The sequence below is a fragment of the Trichosurus vulpecula genome, chromosome 3 (assembly GCF_011100635.1).
Source record: "Trichosurus vulpecula isolate mTriVul1 chromosome 3, mTriVul1.pri, whole genome shotgun sequence".
Taxonomy (NCBI): domain Eukaryota; kingdom Metazoa; phylum Chordata; class Mammalia; order Diprotodontia; family Phalangeridae; genus Trichosurus; species Trichosurus vulpecula.
Window position 1 is genome coordinate 384,327,146 of NC_050575.1, and position 19,544 is coordinate 384,346,689.

Sequence of the window (19,544 nt, forward strand, 5' to 3'; positions counted from 1 at the left end):
TGGTAACCAGTGGATCACAGCTCCTACAAAGGTGAAGGTGGTCAGGCTAGTCAGCAACGGCTGGAGAGACTAAGGTGGTAAGCGGGAAAGGTGAATGAACCTGGAGCAAGGATTCAATCGCACCCGAACAACCCCTGCAACCTTTTCTTCTGCTACTCTATGCCAAGGCTCTTGATTCAGTTGGGCAGGTCTACACACTGCCTCTGAACACATAGTTCCTACTCTTGCCCCCAGGTTCTTGCTTCCCACAGTTCCCTTCCCTCCTCTCCAGCTATCTCTTAAGGCCAGCCCAAGACCCACCTCAAGGATAAAAATCATAGATTTAGAATTGGAAGGGACCTTGGAGGTGAATGGTCTAAATGAGGCACAGAAAAGGGGAGTGAGTTAGCTGCCCAAGGTCACATTGGCAACAAATAGCTGTAATGCCAAGCCAAGCAGGGTGGGACTTTTTGCTGTTTTTTCTTCTGGAGTGCTTCTCAGCACTAAGGTGATTGAGTGCCTTTGATTGAGTCTTGCCTTTGTTTCAATGAAGAGTCTTTGAATCAGGAATCTTTGATGACCTGCTTAAGTCACAAGAAAGCCTAAGTCACATGAGTTTGAGTCACATGGTAGTGACACCCTCTGACCCTGAAAGAAGTGTCTGGAAGAGTATCTGACTCTGGGTAGCCTTGGTTAAGGAGCCTCTCCCCCTGCCCCTCCACTGGCTTCCCACTTTGGAAAACCCAGATGTTGTGGCTTCTCTTTCTGGTAACTGTGTATGTAGTGCTGTGGATAGACTGGCTTGTGTTATTTGTTCTGTTTATATAATTTCTGCTTGAGTTTCTGTTTGTATTCTCTTTGAAGTTCAGGGTGCTGGCTTTTCCCTCTCAACTAAGTGAATGGTGTATGTATATTTAATTAAAGTGAGATTGTAAACCCCTTAAAGTTGCTTTCCTTAGAAAAGCTGATCAAAGAACTTGTGCTAGCAGCCCTCCTGTGTGCTGGTGTCATTGGTCTTACACAGCCACAGAAGCGGCAAGTACCATCATTGTTATAATAGCAGAGCTGAGATTTGAATCAAGGTCCTTTGACTTTGAATCCAGTTTCCCCCACTCACTCCCCAAGTTAACTGTGAGATTCCTGAGAGTGGGCACTACATCTTGGTTACCGCCACAGCACCTCCCATATGGAGTTAATGCTTTAAAAATGTAATTACATTCAGATTCATCAAGGGAACAAAGTTATTTATTGTCACACAGCTTCATGTTGTTAAATGGTAGTGTATTTTACTGTACAGAGGAGCACATTTTTGATTTACAAGATGTTAACAAAAGTCCAAGTCCAAAGCTTCTTGCAGGGCAATGCAAGCATTTCCCAATGATCATTCATGGCTCAGCGTAAAACAGTTCCCTTTTATTTTTGAAGGAATGTAGCTAAAGACAATGCCAAATACTGACGCACATATGGCAATAGGACTTGGTAGTTCTACATTTCATTTCACTGGTAAGTCTGATGTTACCTGTAGCAGGATTTCACTGTGTGCATAATGAAAAGGCACCCCTCCAGGAGCTTTCTTTTTACCACACAGTTCTAAGGAACAAGAATTTCATAACACTCAACCTCTATTTCCAAGAAATAATGCTTGATTACATTTCACATATATTTCAAAGTAATAATCAAAGTTTGAAGGAGGAACAAGTCAAAATCTTGAGGATTAAAAAAGGCATCCTTTGGCTTCTGAAAGGGTACAGAAATGAGGTTAAGTTAAAGTAACAAATCACAAGACACACACACACACACACACACACACACACACACAGAGGATTTGGCAAGAGTTAACATATGCAGCATTTTCTGCCAGTTTTATTTTTACTGGAATGTTTTGCAGTGATTAAAAGGGAGTAAGATCTGATAGAGAGCCTCAAGAAATGTCAATTAGTAAACTGAAAATCTAGTTTTAAAGTCAACTCCCTTTCCCATGTCCTTTTCAGAGTAATGTCTGAGGATCTGTTCATTTACCCATGGATTCATGGGATTTTGCCATTTTTCTCATTTTCTTTGTCCCATGTCACAAAAAGCCACCATAGTAACAGATCTGATGCCATAAGAGATTATGACTTCAGGAGCTTAAATAAGAGGGATTGTAATTTTAAAAAGCAAATTAAGTTGCTTTTTAAAGAACAATGCAAAAAAGTCTAGGTAATAAATTTAGAAATTGCATTTGGAGACAGTTTTTCACAATACTATTAATCTATTTGAAAAATAAGCTATAAGTCAAATCAAAGTTAATTATGCAAAAGGAAATAGCTGAGGCAGCCTTAAAAGAAAGAAGACAGAATAAGTAGAAACAATTTTACAGAGAATAAAACCAGCAGACTTCCTAACTGTAGATGTGTAGAGCTCTATTCTGAACAGAAACAATTATTTGTTAGGAAAATCACAGGATCTGGTTGGAAGGGATCTCAGAGGCCTCATAAAATCAGAGTGGTAGAGATGGAAGAGACCTCATGCCATCTAGTCTGAGACTTGCCATGAGGCCAGGATATCAGAAGGGTCTTGCCCTGGATCATAAGGTTAGTCAAGAGTAGTCTTGGGGCTCTAGAGTCCCAACCTGGAGCTCTTTTCCTTAGACCATACCTATCTCTTCATCTACTGCCATTCCTCCCTTCCAGGATCCTCTCTACACTATCTTTAACATGCTCAATTGCTCTCTGATTGAACACCTATGGTGACAATACCTTGCAGATGCTTATTCCATTCTTGAACACTCCTAACTGCTACAGGGCAATTTTTCATGTACCAATAAGTTGTGTTTCTTTTTCCTATACCATTCGGGAGTAGTAGTGGTATTACTATAAACTTTCCAACTCTTCAATTTACTTTTTCTGTGCTACTTTCGCATGGCAATTGTAAAGATGGAAGTCAAGCCTTTTATTGTTTTTGCTTCTTTGTGTATTCGTAATTTCTCTTTTCTATTTTTTTAACACATAAGATTAAAATACTTATCACATTAGCTTTTATGTATATGCCTTCAAAGCAAGTCTTATGTAAACAGGTCTGTCAATTCATCTTAGCCTTGACCTGTAGCACACACTGCTATTCTAATCCCGCCAAACCCAAAATTTACATGGTGATTTTTTTTTCCTTCTTGAAACAAACAATTCCACTAGGAACAGAGCTTTCTAATATATCCCACAGATTAAGTTCACTGATATAATTTTCCTTTATTTGTGTCCAGAAATTTTATATTTGTTCTCCACATGAAATATGTTTATTTCATGGCTTTAGAGAGGTAGCATGGTGTAATGGAAAGAACACTGGACAAGGAGTCAAGAGATCAGGTTTGAGTCCCAACTTTGCTACACTTAATAACTTTGTGTGAGTGTGGGTAAGTAAATCACTCCACCTCTTCGAGAGCCTGTTTCTTCATTTACAAACTGAGGGTCACGCCAGCTGCTCAGCCAACCTCACAGGTGGTTGTGAGTCTCAAAGAAGATAATGCCTGCAGAGGGCTTTGTGACCACAGTGCACTATATAGAAAGATTGTTTGTGGAATGAAAAAGCTGTGAGAAGGAAGCTGAGGAAAGGGAAGAGAAAGGGGGAATTGTTGTCTGCAGAAACATGGTACATGGAAAGACCACTGAATTTGGGCTCCAAGGAGCTGGGTTTGCCACTTACTACCCATGTGACCTTTGGCAAGTAGCTTAACCTTCCTAGGCCTCAGTTTCCTCATTTGTAAAACTGAGGGTTTGGACTAGCAGATTCCCAAGGTCCTCTCCAGGTCTAAATCTATAACCCCCATGAGGTCATGGACTAAAGCATGCTTCTTGAATATGATGGTCCAAATAAATGATTTTACTGGTTAGAGTAAAATACTGAATGCTATAAAGTGAACCCTTTTCAAGATCATTAGGTTCAGTCAATTGTTATGAGTTTTCTCAATGTAGCAAGAGGAAAGAGACAGACAGTAGGAAAAGTACAGCACACTGAACACTGTACAAAATAATTAATAGAAAAAGGAACAACAAATGCAACGGTGCTATAAAGTTTCCCATCCCTTTGTAAGATTTTGTTAGAAACCACCAAAGGAACTGATAAAAAAGATACATTCATTCTCTTGTTCAGCTTTATGAACGGAAGAGTTGCTCTAAATATAAAAGCAATGGCAATTCTGAAGACATCTTTTAGAACTATTTGAATGATCATGCAAGTGAGTCAAGAACTAGGAATGATTCCCATTTTCCAAAAAGCAGAGACTGCATCTGCATCGAATCCTAGCACAATCCTGTTTCCCCTCCCTCTTGAGGGCTTTCTGGTTGATTGGGACCATGACGCTGTGTGTGCACTGAGCTGAGCTCTTGCAACACAGCCCTTGGTTCTGCCCTCAACTATAAATGTGGCTTAGTCAACAGCAGTTTTCTTCCCACTGTGGCTTTTTGAGCACAATATTGCTTTAAGTAGTAGAGTCCGATAACTCCAAACAGGCTCAGCTGCTCTAAGAGAGATGCCTACTTGCACAAACAGTTGTTCGGGGTTGTTGGTTTGGTACCAAGGTATCTGTAGTAGATTTTCAGACCTGGTCCTAAGACTGTATTTACAGTATGGATTCAGAAATAAAACTCCCCAAAACACTCATTAAGGGATAAGATTTGTTGTTTTTGGAAAGATAGTTCATAAGTCTTAAAAAGTATTCTCTCAAGATTATAAAAGGTTAGTTAAAATCGTTTAATAGGAACAATCTGGGACAAGCAGAAATAGCTTTGATTTTGAAGGTTAGAGCAACATACAACTGGGAAAAAATCCACAGGGACAGCTAGACTCAACAGCTTGTATCTCTTCTAGAGATCTTTGCTTTAAAAAGATGGCCACTTAGACACACTGCCTCTTTTGAGCCACATGCCATTTCTCAAAATTGTTGCCTTTCCACACAAGGTATGAGATAGTATTCTATTTACATTTAAAAATATTTCTTTTTTCCTCTTCAGTGTAGTGGAAATGCCCATAAATCAGTCTGTGGAATCCCTCCCTAACATAGGTGTAGAACAGCTTTATTGATCTCTGGATTTGTCCAATCATTTCGGATGTCATCCAGGTGGTTATCAAAATCCACAAGAGTTTCATAGGACCTGCTGTCCAAGAGAGATGCCGAGATCCTCTGGGCTTCTGGCCAGTCTTCACAATAATCACTACAAGGTCAAACAATTTGAAATTAATAGTCTTTTCAAAATGAAAATAAACTTTATTGCCTCTTTCAATTAAGGGGGATGGAGAAAAACAGCCACAAGAAAAACAATACAAAAAGCAGATGGCAATGACTGATGTGGAGAATCTAGAGATCGAATGCACATAGGTGAAGATGTTTCATAGTTACAGGGCTGCAGAAAGTTAAATCCTTGCTCTGAAAGCTATAGAATAGGGAATTGAGATACAACATGTAGGATCTGAAGAATGAATTAACAAATTTTATGTAAGAACCTGAAAATGTTGATTTAAGAATGGTGGTGTCAAGCTCTAATAGAAACAGGGGCCACTAAATGATACAGAGGCATGCCTGGGGGTGCAAAGTGACTTAGAAAAACACACATTAACATTATCTGTATTTTATTTTGTTAAATATTTGTTAAATAAGTTACATTTTAATCTGATTTTAATCTATACTTGGGAATGTTCTGGGCTGCGAATTTGATACCTCCGATTTAGATGATCACTGAAAAAAAAAACTGCTCAACAAAATATGAGACACAAAAAACCCAATTGATGGCAGTGAGCAAAACAGACCAGTCAGAAGTGTTGAAATGAGAGGGTTAAAGATATAAACACTATTTTGAATGATTAATGTTAGAAGATTTTATAAATGGAAATAGGAAGATGATGTGGGGAAAGGACCTTTGGGGTAAGTTTGGGGGTGTGGAAGCACAGAAGACACACTTGCGTAGTAATGACTAGTCACATTTATATAATGCTTTCAGATTTACAAAGCACTTTCTAGGAAACAACTCTGGGAGGCAGGCAGTGCAAGGATCACCTGCATTTTACACACCAGGAGAGTCCAAGATGTGAAGTGACTGCCCAAGTCAAGTGGCTAGTCCATTTCAGCATCTTAACTGGGACCTGGCCCTAGGTCTTCGCTCTACCATCACGCTTTCTACTATGCTTTTCTTTTTGGTAGAAGAGGGTATCAAATTAAATATCCCAATGAAGCCCTCAGGTAAGACATTTTTCTTGTTCGGGGAATTAGGACACCTTGAAATGTATATGGGCAGAGTGGAAAACATCCTGAATCATAGTGAACAGTCTAAAAATAACCCATTACTAAGGTAACATGAAGAACTCACTAGTGTGGATCTCTGCACCGCCATTTGTTTTCATGATGCTCATACACATGAATCGTGGGTTCTATGCACTCCATTGTAAACTTTGTGTTGTCTACCTAAAGCAAAAGAATAAAAACACCAGTGTGAGGATACATACAAAACAAACTAAGTAATTCTAAGAGGGATCTGACGCCTTTCCATAAGACTTCTGGCACTGCTCAATAACTCTTATGGCAGCAGGATAAACAAGGTCCGAAGGCAAATTCCTCCTAAAAGGAGTGTGTCCTCTGATTTAGGGACACACAATGCAATCCTTCCCAGGATAAACAGTGTATTATGCAGAGAATATTTACAGAAGAGAGGACATTTTTTTACATGGGGACTTTTGTTATGATGTTGTTCTATGTTACTGTCAAATAAACACCACAATTCTCCTTTGGAATCAGAACTGCAGAACAGGCCACTGATGAAGTCTAGCTTTGCCTCAAGCTTCTCCAAGTCATGCCTTCTCTCATCTCTCCTGGACAACACATTGTACTGCCTGCTTTCATTTCAAAGATTTCTCTGTCTAGATACATCTTACATTTCTCTTGGTAATACAACTTAAAGGGTAGAAGTAGGTACAGGCAAAGAACCAGGGGTGTAAGTGAAGAAAAATGATTCAAACTGCCTTCAGTAAGAAGAAATGGGGCCTTGTGCCATATGACAATGCTAGATGTTAGCCAGAGGCATGCTTAGTATGAACCCGATAAGTCTAGTGGAAAAAAGACAATAAAACATATGATACCATGATGAGTGCGGTGTCATTGAAGCCCTCTGCAATTCTGGAAGCTACCTTCTCAGCAACCTGGTTCGGACTATAGAAGAAAAACAAAGCATTTCTAGTTAATTTGTGCTATGGCTGTTAAGAAGTGACGTATGGCAATAAAACCACATAGTAAAACATTTTTGACCTGGGGCAAACTGTACAAACTGTATTCACCTCCTGACACTTTTTGGAAATGGAAACTTAAGTCTCAGTTAGTGTTGACTATATACATGGAAATGGAAAGGAAAAGCTGCATTTGAGAGACAATGCTAAGGTAGGCATCAGGACTGGGAAATAAACAGCAGATGGCAGTCTCAAACAATTCCAAGGTTTTGAGGCTGAGGGAATTCAAACTATAGGAAAAGAGTGAAAGGACTTGGAAAAAAAAAAGGATGTGTGTGTGTGTGCGCGCACGCGAGAGTGAGAGAGAGAAAAGATAATTAAGTCCAATTTTCATGTTAGATTTTAGATGCTGTTGAGATAGCTCCCAGGAGTGATGATAATATGTACACTCATTCATTCAACAAATATCTACTAAGCACGTTATATGTGCAGTGAACTCCTGGAAAAAATGGCCCTATGGACCTGGAAGGAAGGTGAGAGATCAAAGTAGCTCACTGGGGCAGTGGATAGAGTTCAGGAAGGTGTTGGTGTTGTTCAGTCGTGTCTGATTCTTTGTGACCCCATGGACCACAGCATACCAGTACCGTCCAAGGCGTCTTCTTGGCAAGGATACTGGAGTGGTTTGCCATTTCCTTTTCCAGTGGATTAAGGCAAACAGAAATAAAGTGACTTGTCCAGTGTCACAAAGCTAGTAAATGTCTGAGGCTGAATTTGAATTTAGGTCTTTGCTGACTCCAGGTCCAATGACCTACCCACTGAGCCACCTAGCTGCCCCCAAACTCAAGAAGACCTGGTTTCAAATTCAGCCTGAGATACTCATGAGCTGGGTGACCTTGGGCAAGTCACTTAACATCTATCTACCTCAGTTTCCTCTTCTATAAAATGGGAACAACAGTCCCTACCTCCTAAATACTAGTGATTATTATTATTAGTTGTTGCTGTTAAACAGTGAATGGGATGAACTATATAGGAGTAAAAAAGCAGGTAAAATATTTTTAGCTAGAAATGAGAAAGAACAACCATCCAATGAATCTGTGAAAGAAGTCACAGAGATCAGCTCAAGGCCCACATACGGTATCCATGGAAACAAAGGAGTAGTTTAAACAGTTTTTAAGTGATTGGGGTAGTCAACAGCAGCAAATGCTTTTTAATAGGAGAAGATGTCTTAACTATGATTTCTTGTATTATTTTGCCTCCTTACATTGCCTATTTCAAGGCAACCATCTAAAATAAAAATATCTAAATTTTTAAGTGCTTTCCCATCCTGTCAGTTGGTTTTTATAAATGAAATGCTCATGGACAAATCATTGGGGGGATCTAATCACAAAAAAAGCTAATTAATTAAGCAATAAGCCCATCTTGATCACTTGTTCAGGGTGTTTCAATTCCAGACTTTTGAAATCACAGCATGTCATTACCTCTTCTCTTCCCAGGGAAAATCTGAATTAAACACATTAATTGAGAAAATAGTTAGTTCTATTCAATCTGATAGCCTGAGAGGTAACTTTATCCATATTGCTAGATATTCAAACTTCATTAGCAATGGTGTAGGGCAGGGCTGTCCAACCTCAGGCTTTTATTGAAACAACAGACAATATATTTTGATTTGCCATTTTAATGAGAGCTCTGGGGTAGCTCAGCTTCATTTACTAAAGCATTTATGTAAATTTCTATGCTTGTAGGCAGGCTGAATAAGCATAAATCTCACTGCAGCAGCATTTTAGACAGCCCTGGTGTAGGGTAAAGTTCTTGACTTTGCCTTTCATGTCAAGCTAAGAGAAAATAACAACTGGGATATGACCTTACCAAGAAAGCAGCAAAAAAAAAAAAAAATCCACAAATTTCCAGTAGAGTTCAGACCCAAGGCATATCCAGCTAAGAACAGGGAATAGAAAAGAGGTGAAGTAGGACAGATGCCCTTAAGTTTGTGGTAGTATGTTCATTGAAGTGAATTTCCTAATCATGAGACACACTCATGTTAAAATCCAACACCAAAATATGGATTCCAAAGTCAAATATAAATTATTTTTAGATTTTCTTTTTGAATTGTTCATTGAAATGACCAACATTAAAGTTAATAGCTGAGAATTCAATTGTATTAATCTTGGAAAAATGGTTGAATTAAAGGAGAAATCTTTGCTACACAGATTTCACATCTTCGTACTACCAAAAAAAAAGTATTAAGAACTAGTCCTTCTGCCAATATGATATGTTTAATATGTTTTTTGGCAGAAAACAAAGTGGATAACAGAGATTTTGCATGGACATACCTGGCATCCTTTACACGTTCATTAGCTTGATAATAACCAGCAATCACATAGCTATTATCTTTGCACCATGAATCAATCTGAAAGAGGAACAAGAAAAAAAATCATAAAAAAACAATGATTTTTTCTGGAAACATACCTCAAAATCACAAATAATTTTGGCCACTCTCTTTCTTCCCAGCCTTGGCTTAAGTCTTGTTGTTCTGTTCACCAGAAGTAACTAAAGGCAGAAGTAATTCTGATCCACCAGGAAGAAGGATTTATCTTGCTTTCCACTATGTGGGTAGTCAAGTGTGGAGTATGATAGTGCTTCATCCCTTCTTCAGCAGAGGACCTCCTGAAATAGCCAGAAGAGGTAGGGCTAGAGAAGAGAATGAATCATAACCTCTTCCAGCATTAGGTGCCATTTTAAAATGGATTGAATTTCTATATACAATTATGGGGAGTTGGAAAGGAAACAAGAGACAACATCCTAATTTTCAAGAAGTTAAGAGGACATTTAGGAATGTGGTCGAGGTGGGAATAGCCATACAGACTTATAAAGCCAATCCTTTTAGTCTGCTCTAACAGAACAGCAGAATCTATGATAAAGAAATTAATTTATATTTGGGGTTGTAATGTAATGCACAATTATTTTCCCTCACAAAAATAGATTTAGTTTTGATTGGTATAATTCCACTACAACATATTCCACAGTGGATATTAAAATTATCTTGTTGTAGTAAATTTAAATTAATATAGTGCTAGAAATAAAATTCTGAATCTGTAAGAGTATAGATGAAACAGAACTGATACCTTTGCCTTTGTTATTTAAACAATCACCTTTACCCTCTTCCTTCAGATTCTTGAATCTTGGTTTGGGTTCCATCACTACAACCACCTCCAGAGGGGCATAATAGAATGGTTGAAATGGGGAGGGAAGATGGAAGTTGAAGAGTATTGCTATTTGATTGCAAAACTCTCTAAGAAGCTCAGCTATAGCTAATCTCAGGAGCTTTTTTTCCCCTCCCACTTGTGGGTCTGACAGTATTCCATTCAGGACTTTGTTAATACTGCTAGTCTTCATACATGGAGAAATCCCTCCCATTTGTAAGGCATGTGTTTTGAGCTATTTTTCAGTAAATGGTGATCGATTTGTACGAGTCTCAACACTGTTTCCTTTATTTCATGCCAACATAATAGAGTCAAAATATACCTTAGAACAAAGTTAACTACCTCACACAAGGAATGAAAACAAAACTGCACAGCCTCATGAATATAAGAATGGCCATATTGGGTTAGAACCATGGTTATTCTTCTTGATAACAGGATTTAATTACACAATGACCCTAGTTTTCCTTGACACTCATTATATTTTTCATCTGAGTAAGTTTAGGTGAATTTGTATTAACTATTAATTCATTTGAACCATTTCTAAAGTTACTCCACTAAATTTTACTTCAATGTCTTTTTGTGGCAACTTGTTTATTGAAGACCATTCTAGCAGAACATCAGCTCTAGCATATCCACCCTGCCGAGCTGAAAAGGTTTCAAGGACTGCCCAAGTTCAGCGAGGCTCAGATTGGTGCAATGTGGACTAATTGTTTTGTTTTGGTTTTGGCCACAGCACCTAGCAAAGTTGAACATTCAGAGTGGCTATATGTTGCTTTGGAGGTAGTCCATATTCTAATAAAATCATAACTCCTAGAAGTGGTTTCCAAAGTTATCTCTCTTATCATGATATGCCATCTTAGCCTAATGAACTCCACAAAATAATTTCTTACTTCCGAAGATCTGTGATTTCAAGGATCTTTCAATGACCTTCACTGATCTACTCTTTCTAATTACAGATCACGACCTCTCCATACTTTAACAGATGATTTCATTAGTTGCTGTGCACTCCAATAAATAAATAAAAATTAGACACAAAACATCACTTGATTGTGTTTGTTAAAGAGGCTCTCTGAATTTTGCTGGGATGGTCTTTGAATAGCTGACCTGTAGGTCCAATCATGGGTCTGTACCTGAAACTTTTCTAGTTTAGCAGGCCTTGCTAGATCTTGTACAAAGTCTCTGATAATCCAGGGTCACTCCACATCATAAGGAGGCAATGGACCAGACAAGACCCCGGAAAAGAATGAAATGGAACAAAGTCCCACTAACTGCAAGCTTAGGTGGTTTTACTCTATTCCACTATTTTGTTTCAACTCTCAGTGGACATATGCTTACTACCTACCATAATAGAGTACTTCCTTCTACTTTCCCTTCGTGCATATCTCCCAAGCCTCAATAATCACATCTAGAACTGATCAGTCAAATCCAAGCTCAGTTACTCTCTGTCACTTTGCAAAAGTCACAATCTCTATAGACCTCAAGTTTCCTCATCTGTAAAGTGTGGAAGTTGAACTAGATGACCTCTAAGATCCCTATGAGCTCTAATCTGTGATTTTATGAACCCTCTTCCCTTCTCTTTGCAAACTTCTCTATTTCTGTTTAGGGCACCATTATCCTTATAGTTACTGAGGTTTCTAGCCTTGGAGACATCCTTGATTCTTCCCTCTCCTTTACTCCTCCCAACTAACCAATTGCTAAATCTTGTTAAATTTATCTCCACAACCTATTTTGTGACCATTTCCTTCTCTCTACTCATACAACTACCATACTAATTGAGGTCCTTTATTGCCTTTCTTTTTAAAAATTTTATTTAATTTTTTTCTAACATTTTATTTCACTAAATTTTCTCAATTACATTAAAACAATTTAACATCCATTTTAAAAAATTTTTGAACTCCAAATTCTCTCCCTCCTTCCTTCCTCTCCCCCCCAGCCCTTTACTGTTTTTCACCTGGAACTATTATCATAGCCTTACTGGACTTCCTAGCTTTCAGTCTTTCTTCTTTCATATCCATCCACTTAATCAGCGAGTCTTTATCAAGCACTTAAGATGTGCAAAGAACTGTGCTAAACACTGGGGATACAAAGAAAGGCAAACATAATAGCTCCTAAAGTAATCTTAGAGAATTTTCTTTTGCTAAAATCCTTCAGCGGCTTCTATATGCCAATCAAACTGACTACTAGCTGGTCCCTCAAGTCAACATTTCATCTTTCTCCTCTGTGAAGTTGTAGATTCTGCCTCCCATGCCCAGAATGTGCCCTCTCCTTAAAACCACTTCTTGGAATCTTTATTTTCCTTAAAGGCTCAGCTCAGGTGTCATTTGCTCCCTGAGGCCTTTTCTTTTCCCCCAGTTGTTAATGTTCTCTACATATTCAAACTACCATGTACTTACTTATATGTGCTCATGTTGGACACTTCCTAGTTGAATGCAAGTTTTAAGATGTCAAGGATTGTTTTATTTTTGTTTTTTGTATTCCCAATACCCAGCAAAATGTTCCACACATAGCTGGTGACATGGTTGTCAAACTGAATATAAGGAGATTTGGTCTAGCTCATTTCTCATGTTCATTCCACTCATGACAATGGGCATTTTGGCTACAATTCAACTAATCTAAAACTAAAGCGTTATTTTTTTTAATTTTACATAACAATCTCCCTCATCTCTCTTATATTATTAGCTGTTTTCCTCTCAATTTTTGAGATTTAGAAACCTAAACTTTGAATAGCATTCCAAGTCTGGAAAGGTCATTATACAGGATACTATTTTGTTCTGCTTCCCATATTCTTTCTGACTGGTCTCCAGAGCTCAGTCTGAGATGTCATATTTCTTTTCTCAGCTTTAAATAATAATAGAGATACCATCATCTTTCCTCCCAAAATACCTTGCATCTGACTACTTTGTGTGATATGTATACTTATTAAATGTATTTATGTTGACTGCTTAATACACACACACACACACACACTCTCTGTCTCTGTCTCTCTCTTCCCCATTTGAATGCATGCCCCTTGAGGGCAGAGAGTACTTTTGCCTTTCTTTGTATCACTAACACTTATCACAGTGTCTGGCACATACTGAGCACTTAATAAGTGTTTACTGATTGCTTGACTGACAAATATTTCATATCAGTTATTCCCAAAGCTCTGCTCTGATGCTTCATGGTAGCATGGAAGTGGGATAACAAAGCCTACAACAGCAGAAAGCAAATTCTGATTGGTCTTATCAAGTTGGAAAACAGCTATTACTGTGTGGCCCCAAAGAACACACCTAACTAAGCCTAGAGAGGTTCATTAGACTGGCCACAGGATGATACTGTTTTTCCATAGCAATTCTCTTACAACCATTGTTAAGGTGTAGATGGGTTAAGACTGGCGTTAAGTAGCAATAGGAACTACTGAAGAAACACTGATCCTTGCATGCTTAACAGATGTAACTTATAAAGTGCCTATTACATGGCTATATATTCAACTAGGTATTTGCTGAATTTGCAACAAAAACAATCCTATACAGTAAAACCCCATGAACACAGTCCACATATCAGGACACAGAAACAGCTTTTTACAGAACACTTCTTTGTAATGGTACCTGGCACAAAAGGGTTTATTTTGCTGAAGCCACTATGAACTTTGCTGAGGTTCAAAATCGACTACCATAAACTCTAAAGGTTCCATTAGATTCTAGTACAAAAGAATTTCATTCTATACACTGCTCTAATATATGGACTATTGCTTGGAAATCCTTTTATTATATATGGATTTGATCTTTATATCAAAATTGAGTTAGTATTTGCTAAACACATGACAGCTGATTATAAGAAAAGGCAGTCAAAAATATGCTGGGTGGGGAAATCCCATGAATATAAAAATTTGTTGTGATTTACATACATATGAATAATCAATTGACCATATAAACTCATAACAGCATAAATATGTATACAATCAACAAATTGTACAGATTACGTTAGCTAGGGGAAAGAATGTAAGATGGGAATGGAAGGTAAGAGCAGGTTACAACTGTGATTAGAGAAGCATGGAATTACTCTAGAATGGCTTTTTGGCAGAATTCAGTTTTGAAGAAGGTAAGGTACTTGCATTTTGCATAGGAATGGTAAATAGATAGGATTAGCTGGGCTAAGAACAAAAGCTAGTGCAGAGATAATGTACACATTTGGGTAGGCAGATTCATTGTATAATTCTGAAAAGCGACAGTGAATGTCAAGGGAATGAAGAGTGGTGGCAGCATAGCTAGAGCAGCTCTTCTACTCTCTGGAGGGTGAGGACAACCAGTTACATTACAAGGCAAGAGAATAGAGAAGTCGTCTGATCCCTGAATCACTTGGTGTTCACTCTCTCAAGGCACCTGCCCAAGGGGGGTGAGCTACATTATTTACCTGGTTGCTACAACTCTTTCTTACCCAGTGAACATAATGATAATACAAGCAAAATCTGCCTAACATTGTTACCATAGTTACCTTTGGTTTTCCTTAAATAAGTTTTCAATTTTAGGGGAATGAAGTATTGCTCTTCTATTTTACCTGTGGACACTAGCTCATGTTACCAGAAAAGCATAAGAATATCTTTAAAGGTATTGCCTTTCTGCTTACAATTAAGAAAGAAACCACTACCCTATCACTTGGTAATAAAACATCCTCCCTTCTGGTCAATGACATTTCTATTTACCTTTTGATAGCACCTTACTAGAATGTCTGATTTGACACACATGATCACAGGCTCATAGATTTTGAAACTGGGAGCTGAACTTCACTGGCCATCTATGCAACTTCCTTGTTCTACAGATGAACAATATGAAGTCCAGAGAAGCTAAGTAAGGGCCTCACCTCAGCTGATGTAGGTAGTGGTAAATGAAAAGGGAGAAGGGGATGCAATACTCAAGGCAAGTGGCCCCCATCAGGTAGAGGATATTGGAAGTGAATGAATGAAAGGGCCAGCCATTGAAATAAATGAAATGGAGAAAAGGAAAGAGGACAGGAAGTGTTGGGCTCAAGGCAGGTAGACCTTATCAGGAGGGCACACTGGAGGCAGATGAAGGTCAAGAAAAGAGCAAGAGGCTGAGGCAAGGGGCAGAGGGGGTGGAAAATGACCAAGGGGCCAAATTTGGGAGCAGAGTTGAAACAAGGTAAGGGCTACATTGAAATCAGGCCGAGAGGTATTTGAACAGATTATAATGGTGGAAGCAGACGGATTTAGTGGCATGGGCTTGCATACTTAAAAAAATCTGCCTGCAAATGTTATATGGCTTTCTGTCACTGGGGTATAATACCTGCTCTACCTGTCATAGAGATCACAGATGTGAAAGCACTTTGAAAATTAAAAAAAAAAAAAAACCACATAAAATACAAGGTATTAGAAAAATATAATGAAATGCTTTATAAAAATAAGTCTCAATAATGACCTTTGGCTGGCTAAATGTCAAATCAATCTCTTCCATTTAGCAAAATAATTACAACATTAAACTCTATAAATGGAAGAAAGCCATGAGAATAATCCTTCATTTGTAGAGGTTATCATGGATTTAGATGTTTTATTAAAATTATATCTCCCATTGTTGCCTTACTAATAAAGTGCTTTACTTTAAAAAAAGTTATTTTTATTCTGAACTTAAAAACCAGATAAAGTGGGAACACCCACACACATAGTAGAAACAGTGTATGTGTGACTGCATGTGAAATTGTTCATACAACTTCTGTAGTACATATTCTGGTTAGTGCTGTTGTAGCTAAGTGAAAGTAGATGATAAAATACAGGCCAAATCATTCCAGGAAACTAAAAATCTCATATACCTTGCTTTGGACATTAGCAAACAACCTAGAAGCATAATGACTGGAATGAGGGCCCTGGGAGTCAGAAAGCCCTGAATTAGAACCCTACTTCACATATGTACAAGCTGTGTGATGAAAGGCAAGTAATTTAACTCTTCTCAGCTTAAATCTTCTCATGTGGAAAACAAGGATAACCATATCTAGAGTACTCATCTCACAGGGTTACTGTGTATGTGTGTGCATACAGCATTCTGCAAACCTTGAAGTACCACAAAGATGCACTATTATTATTGGCAAGTTGATTTGCTTTCTTCAAAATGGTAATGAGGGCAACCAAAAAAAGTCATATTTCTACAATTCAGTAACATATTTATGATGTACATAGAAATTATATAAACTTGGTTTACTCTCACACCATTTTTTTGTGGAGAAAAAAGGACAATAGGATCATAGACATCAAGCTGGAAGAGACTGCAGAGGTCACTTAGTCCAGCCCTCTCACTTTACAGATAAGAAAACCGGAGCCCCAAGAGGTTAGGTGACTTGCCCAGGGCCACAGAGCTAGCAAAGATGGGATTCCAACCCAGATCTTTCTAACTCCAAGCCCAATGACTTATCCATTATTGCAGATTGCCCAAGACTATACTCAGAAATGTTAGGATTGCCAATTCTCAAGAATTAGTAATTCTTTAATACCAGAGAACATACTCAAAAAGAAAAGCACTGAAGTCTTAGCTTTGCTCCAACAGCTTTTAAAAAGTATGAAGTCACCTTGATCAAGACTTATTTGTTCTTGGCTCCAAAGCTTTTCTTAACTAGACTCAAAAAGATGCTAAAGATTCTTCTGGTATGATACATAACGGGGCTAACAGAGAAATACATTCATTTTCTTTGGAGGGACATAAGCAAAAAGGACAAGGTTCCAGCTTTAACATTAAACAAACGAAACTTCAGAAACTCAACAGAGCTTGTTATATTGTTACCAAATATTCTTTTGGTGACATTATGTATACAACCAAGCCAGGTACACAGGTCTTCCAGGCTTAGAGGCCAGCTCTGTATATACTATGCCATCCTGCCTCTCAAAAATTACTTTCTAATTTATTTAGTATCCCTGACCTTTTTCTAAATATTGCAAATATGAAAATTCACACCACAGATTTAAGAGCTGGAAGAGTCCTATTCCAACCAACGCATACTAGAATGAATCTAGGCTGGGAGAAGGGAAGTGATTTGTACAATATCCTAGAGCTGGTAAGGGACAGCCCTGACCAGAACCACTCGCCTCACACTAATACTACACAATAAATTTCAAATTTGGAGAGCTTTAAAAAATAAGCCTCTTGGCAACATGAGAAGTTTTGATAATTATTAAAGCAAACGTTTAAGACACTGATAATTAACAATACAATGAAACTCCCAGGATGGTTTACAGTCTTATATATAGATGTTCCAATGAAACCAACATTCCTTTTGTACCCCATAATTTTAAGAAACTCTTTTTAGCCTTTGTTGACTATGAATTTGTCACTGGAAATCAGGAAGCCATCCTCAGATTAATAAGTAACCAAATCCACTAGAGTGGCCCCAGTTATCAAAAAAGCATAAACCACTATCTTCCTACACAATACTTTACCTAATTAATTTGATTTTTCTACCTGCTTCCTAACAAGTTTTATTTTTAAAAGAATTGCCATGCTTACCACCGCCTGAAAAAAATTCTAGTTTTTATAACAGCGTGGGAAAAGTAGTGAACTCTGGTGTAATTCCCACCAAGTAGTATGTTCATAGTAAATTCTATTTATTCCTTGAGCAGTTCCAACTTCCCTATCTCCATTCGATTTCGAAGAATGCCAGAGTTGGAAGGGATCTCAGAGACTTTAGGGGTTCCCAACCTTTCCAAAGCATGATTATTTTTAACATCAAAAAAATTTGAAGAATACACATAAAAGCTCCAAATTTTAGTGTAGTTAAATCGAGATCAAAACGGTAATGCCCGGTGTGCATTATCTGTGACCATTCCAAGACTACCGATCATCAACCTCTCCGTTTGGCACTACTGCTAGTGCAAAATCCAGAATGAATGGTCATTCAGCCTTGGTAACAGAGGGGGAGCTCACGACCTCCGGAGGAGACTCATTCAGAAACGGAATCATTTCTGAACGGTTCTCATTTTCAAAACGTGTTGGATCTTAGAGAGTAGGGTGAAAAGATGGAGAGCCTGCTTTCCCTCCCCGAACTCGAACTAGACCAACCACTTCCTGGCTTCCCTTTCACTTCGTTGCAAAGAGAGCCTGTTTGCCCTAGTTGTTCATCGTTCTTGTTACCATAGGGGGTGGCCAGTGGGGAAGAGCCAGGTTCGAGTCCTGGGTCCGCCGCCCTCTGGCCCTGTTACTCAACTCCTCTGTGCTGGGACCCTAAGCTGGCAAGGAGGGGCCGACCTTTAGCACTGGTCCAGGCACGCCGCGAGCCTCGAACGATCGCTAATTATCGCAGCACGCTAATTGCAACATTATTAATACACGCTCGGCGCTTTGGAGAAGCGAGGCAATCTCAGCTCCAGCCCCAATCTGCCGCTGTCTTAATGAGTTTAATGAGTTTTCACTTTTAAAAGCACCATTAAAGCGACTATTAAAAGGCTCTCTAGCGTTCCTGGAGGCTCTCGGCTCTTCGGCTCTCACAGCCCCCGAGAAGCGCTTGCAAGCGCGGGGTGGGCCAGTGGGCTCGGGTGCAGACCTGTCCCCACCCCCAGCCCCGGGTGACCCCCGCCCCCAGCCCAGGGGCAGCCCCCAGACCCCACGCCGGCGCTCACCAAGGTGAGGGCAACCTCCAGCATGGGGGCCAGCGCCAGGGTGCCGTGGAAGAGGGGAATGCAGTCCACGAAGAGGGTCTGGTGCTGGTTCGGGCCGCCGTGCGCCGACTGCTCCTTGCGGGGCTTCTGCTTCTCAGCCACCAGGAGCCCGTTGACGGCGCAGTGGGGGTACTTGGCCCCGTGCAGCACCATCTTGCAGTAGGCCTGAGTGGTCAGTTTCACGCCGGGCATGGTGAGGCCCGGGCCCGAGGCCCGCGACGACCGCAGCCTCCCAGGCCCGGCGCGGCTCGGCCCCCACGGCGTCGCTCCGCTCCGGCCCCGCGGCCCCTCAGCATAGACGGACGGGTTCCGCGGCCCAGCCCGGCTCCCCCGAGGCGCCCCGCCGCCTCCTCTCTTCTGCCGGGCTCGGTCGGACCGCGGGCCGTCAGCTACCGTCCAGACACCCGCAACCCGCTCGGGAGGCCGAACAGTTGCCTAGCTTCTCTCAGGGGACCTGCCGCAAAGCGGCGCCAGTCGTAAAGCTGCCCCACGGCGGCTCTTTGCGACGGCTGATCCCGCTCCGGCCTGCTCGGCGGCAGCTGGGGGCG

At 39.8% G+C, this 19,544-nt stretch overlaps 1 protein-coding gene across 1 annotated transcript; it reads right to left on the minus strand.

Annotated features, from left to right (window-relative positions):
* Window positions 1-1,202: 1,202 nt before the first annotated feature.
* Window positions 1,203-19,447, minus strand: EMC8 (ER membrane protein complex subunit 8). The gene is made up of 5 exons (XM_036749485.1): window positions 18,958-19,447; window positions 9,495-9,571; window positions 7,081-7,150; window positions 6,315-6,409; window positions 1,203-5,165 (listed from the first exon to the last, which is right to left on the minus strand). The coding sequence occupies exons 1-5, from the start codon at window positions 19,186-19,188 to the stop codon at window positions 5,006-5,008; spliced, it is 633 nt and encodes a 210-aa protein (XP_036605380.1). The 5' UTR covers window positions 19,189-19,447; the 3' UTR covers window positions 1,203-5,005.
* Between the last annotated feature and the right edge of the window lie 97 nt (window positions 19,448-19,544).